Source organism: Pundamilia nyererei, unplaced genomic scaffold (assembly GCF_000239375.1).
Source record: "Pundamilia nyererei isolate P.nyererei 1_Seehausen unplaced genomic scaffold, PunNye1.0 scaffold00454, whole genome shotgun sequence".
NCBI lineage: Eukaryota > Metazoa > Chordata > Actinopteri > Cichliformes > Cichlidae > Pundamilia > Pundamilia nyererei.
Window position 1 is genome coordinate 71,163 of NW_005187855.1, and position 4,043 is coordinate 75,205.

At 46.6% G+C, this 4,043-nt stretch overlaps 1 protein-coding gene across 3 annotated transcripts in view; it reads left to right on the forward strand.

Moving 5' to 3' along the window:
- Nucleotides 1-764: 764 nt before the first annotated feature.
- Nucleotides 765-4,043, forward strand: part of cdc27 (cell division cycle 27) — a 20,121-nt gene continuing 16,842 nt past the window's right edge. The window contains exon 1 of one of the 3 annotated variants that reach the window (XM_005753700.1): nt 765-1,029. In XM_005753700.1, coding sequence (XP_005753757.1) covers nt 1,003-1,029 — 27 coding nt within the window. In that variant the 5' untranslated portion in view covers nt 765-1,002. Of the gene's footprint in view, nt 1,030-1,575; nt 1,651-4,043 lie in introns of those variants that run through there. The other 2 variants (XM_005753699.1, XM_005753698.2) reach the window with 2 other exon arrangements.

The window sequence follows — 4,043 nt, forward strand, 5'->3', positions numbered from 1 at the left end:
GACCAAGAAGGTAAAGAAACCAGGAGCTGAGTTTATGTGTGTGTGTGTGTGTGTGTGTGTGTGTGTGTGTGTGTGTGTGTGTGTGTGTGTGTGTTTGTTCAGGAGTCTGACGGCTTGGGGGAAGAACTGTTCTGCAGTTTTGCAGCGAGGCCTGGATGCTCCGATACCTCTTTCTTGTTGGCAGCAGGGTGGAGAGTGTGTGTGTTCTGTTCATCTGAACGTAGCATTTTGTGGGAGAAACGTTTCGTCACTTATCCAAGTGACTTCTTCAGTCTCAGCTGACTGCAAGTCAGGAGTCAAGGAGGCCATTTACATAAAAAGGGAAAGAGAATCTCTGAATTGAGGAGGGGGCCTAAGGGTACATCTGTCACCATCTTACAATGCTGTGATTGCAGCCATTCCCCAAATCTCTGTGAATGGTACTCATGTTCATTCACTGGTGCTGGTTTCAGTCATTATGCAAATGTACTGTTTATAAGATTGAAACCTGCAGTCAGCTGAGACTGAAAAAGTCACCTGGATGAGTGACGAAACGTTTCTCCCACAAAACGCTACGTCCAGATGAACAGAATCAACTTTTGGAGACATTGATGGATGTATTAGGAGAAACTCTGGGTTCAGGATCTTCCCCAAAGATAGTCAATCTGCCCAAGACCACAACCGCCAGTTATTTAAAACCGCCATTGTAAATGGCTCACGACTTCATGTCAGCCAGTCTGCTGTTGCTACTAACAAGTCTGAGCACCAGGAAGCGACAGAACACTGAACACCGCTGTAATACGTTTTACCACCAGAGGGCGCAGGAGATACATCGGCTTTCTCCGTTTGACAGTCGCTCATGTCCGTCGCGGCATTTTCCCTCCTCGGGTATCTTCGGCGGTACTCGGTTGCTAACGGTCGGTATGTTCAAATGTTCGGCTGCAGCTCCTCCTGAGTCTCAAGTGAAGAAAGAGCGGAGAGAAAAGAGACCCCCGGACCGGACAGAAGGAGTCTCAGAGCGGGATGACGGTGCTGCAGGAACCTGTCCAGGTATGAAAACACATCTTTGGCTCGTTGTCATGCGTGGGGAGCGGAGCATGTATGAAGTTTGTGCCTGTCTCTGCGCCCGGCCTTAGCGGCGGGTGCAATCCGTGGTGAGAGCGCTGTTCCTCGGCCGCAGGCCCTACAGAGGCCCGCTGACGGCACAGAGAGTTTTCTGCGATTATTGGTGGTCGTTAGTACCTTCTGTCACGGCCCGTTCGGGTCACGCAGAGCTGTTAATTTACACCCGGTACAGCTGAGATATGTCATGCCAGACACCTTTTAAAGATTTGTCAGATTAAGATTCCAGGTATTTCCGATCTAATTAAAGGGGAAATTGGTCAGTTTATTTGATATTTCATGATTCGTTTTGTTCCGCACATCTTTTGGGCTCAGATCCAAAAAAGGAACACTGTCTAATTTTAAAATAAATCCGGAATCCGAGCAGGTCCATCTGAAGAGGCCTGAGTCCGGCTGAGGGGAAATGACCCGCGGAGAGCGAACAGACACTCTTTAAAGTCAGTATTTCACCGGAACCAACTGTGGGTGGATCACTGACTGTGAGCAGTATTTGTCATAGAACAGGACCCGATGTTCTTAAGTATATCACGGAGTTTAAGATGTGTGCAGGTGAGAGTGCCGAGAGAAACTGTTGGATTTCATATGGAGTTCTGTGTTAGCATGACTCGGTTAGCAGCTAACGCAGTTGCTAGCACTCAATGGAGCTTCAGTGAGGAGGAACTCTGCTTTAAAGTTCATAAAACGATCAAATCCGTTCCTTGGGGGTCTGTTAATGTCAGAGTCTGATCGCAGATCAGAGAACAGATGAAGGTATCCCGCGGCCGTTAGACTCTCACAGCTAACACAGGCTAATGGCAGCTAACTGCCCGGTAACATGAACCACCGTTAGCTGTTAGCCGTTAGCTGCCATGTCAGCCGCGGACTGATGGGTAATGTCTCCTCACAGGTGTGTTTGTGATCTCACTCGGGTAAACTGTGACTGCAGAGTTAAAGTGAAGTGACGTCAGTAACGGAACTGCTGCAGTGATCGATCAGCGTATTGATCAATAACTTTCCTGAGTTTGACCCATCGATAACAGTGGCATAAACACGTCCTGTCTCACATGATGCTCTCAAGTGTGCGTTTGGAGTGCTGACCAATGGCAGCACACAGAGTGTTGATCTAACTACGGTATTGGCTATTGATTATGTATGGCTCGCTGTGAGCAGGTACAGGTGACACAGCCTTTATTTTAACCTGGAGTCAAAAACTGTTTACAGTCAGGTAAACCTGTACTACTGGTAGTCGTTCAGCTTTCTAATGAACAATACCAGCGTTTGATCAATAACTTTGTGTTTACTGTTGAAATGCACTGATTATAGCTGAGTGTGGGAGGAGATCTGTTTCTCACAGCAAACTGAGCCAGGGAGCCAGTTCTGGCTAAATAATGCAGATTTAATGCAAAATCAATCTGAGAAGCTGCACAGATACACCAACGTGTGTGTGGAAACAGTAGGCTTACAGAAGCTCGTCTGTGTCTCCACATGTGGAGGTGATGTGAGACACATCTATGCAGCTGTGTGTCTGGTAACGAGGTCCGGTGACTGAAGTTGGATGTTTTCTGCTCTGCTTGCTGTCGTTGCATTGTTACAGTGAAGTGGGCAAATACATTTATGATGTCACTGCGTGCCGTTGTGTCGTAAGTGGTGAGAACACTGCTGTCTCTATGGAAATGAGCGGCTTTGCTTCTTTTTCCAACTTCAAACGGCCCAAATCTCCACACTCTAACTCCTCCCACCTCCTTTTCAGTGGCGTCCTCATCTTCAGAGTCTTGGCTTGTCTTGACTTTTCATTGATGTTTTCTGACATCATTTCCTTTTTCTCAATCAGGCTCCTACTGTTAGGACAGGTGTGGTCCTTCCACGCTCTGTGGCTCAGCCTATCCTGACCTGTCTTTGGTAGGGTGGGCAGTTGGAGGGTCATGCCTATTGGAGCCCTTAAGCTCTGGATTCTGAACTCTGATCTTCCTCCTCACCTTAAGCCTCACTCCTGGACTGTAGTTGGGGCTCTAACATAAGAAATCCTACAGGAATGTATTTAATCTCAACATTGTCGCATTGAGTTACGGTCGGCAGATCAGACATGCGAGCGTTTGAGACATGGCTGAACAACAGCATGATGTCTGTTGGGTCTGCGCTTCGCAGGCCCCGCTGGTTTAGAAACCCATTTCTGTGAACAAAGCAAGACAGACTCGAGCTCATGCCAGATAACATTAGACTGTAGTGTCTTTAAACTAATTTCCCTCTGATCAACAGTTTGATTACGTTCTCACATCACGAGAGTTTATTTTCCTAAGTGCCACTGAGATAGATCCACTTTTTAAAAGAAGTCTCATATATGGCCGTGAGGAGAAGAGAAACTTACAGCAGCGCTGTACTCGGCAGTTCACCTCAGTGTCGCTGTCATCAATCACAACTGAGCTACGTTGACTCAGGTCTGGGATCATCACTGATTTCGACAACTGATTCAAAGGTCCCGACTCAGATTCGGTTTGGGACTCAGTCACAAATGTCATGATGATGATGATGATCATATTTCTTGGATGCGCAGTCATTAAGATGGGCGGAGCAACGTAATCATGCACGGACTGATGTGAAGACCAAACATGGACAAACTAATTTCCCAAAAAATTAGGTCTGTCAGTGTTAACACGTTAATCCGGTGTTGACGCGACTAAAATTTGTAACGCTCTCAACCCATCTGAAGCGCAGAATGAACAAACTTTGGACAAACTGCCTGGAATACGTTGACAGAGACATTTCAGGGATTGTAGCTCAGTCCGGTCCTGATAGGTTAGTTGTTAATCGTCTTTGTCATAATGTCGCTTATTTGGGATGAAAGACGTAAACCTAAGGATGTAACCAAAGCGGTGTGCTGCTTATGCAGACGTATAGTGCAAGCTAGAGCAGGGCGATATGGCCAAAAATATTTATCACGATATATATTTGAAAATTTGCGATAA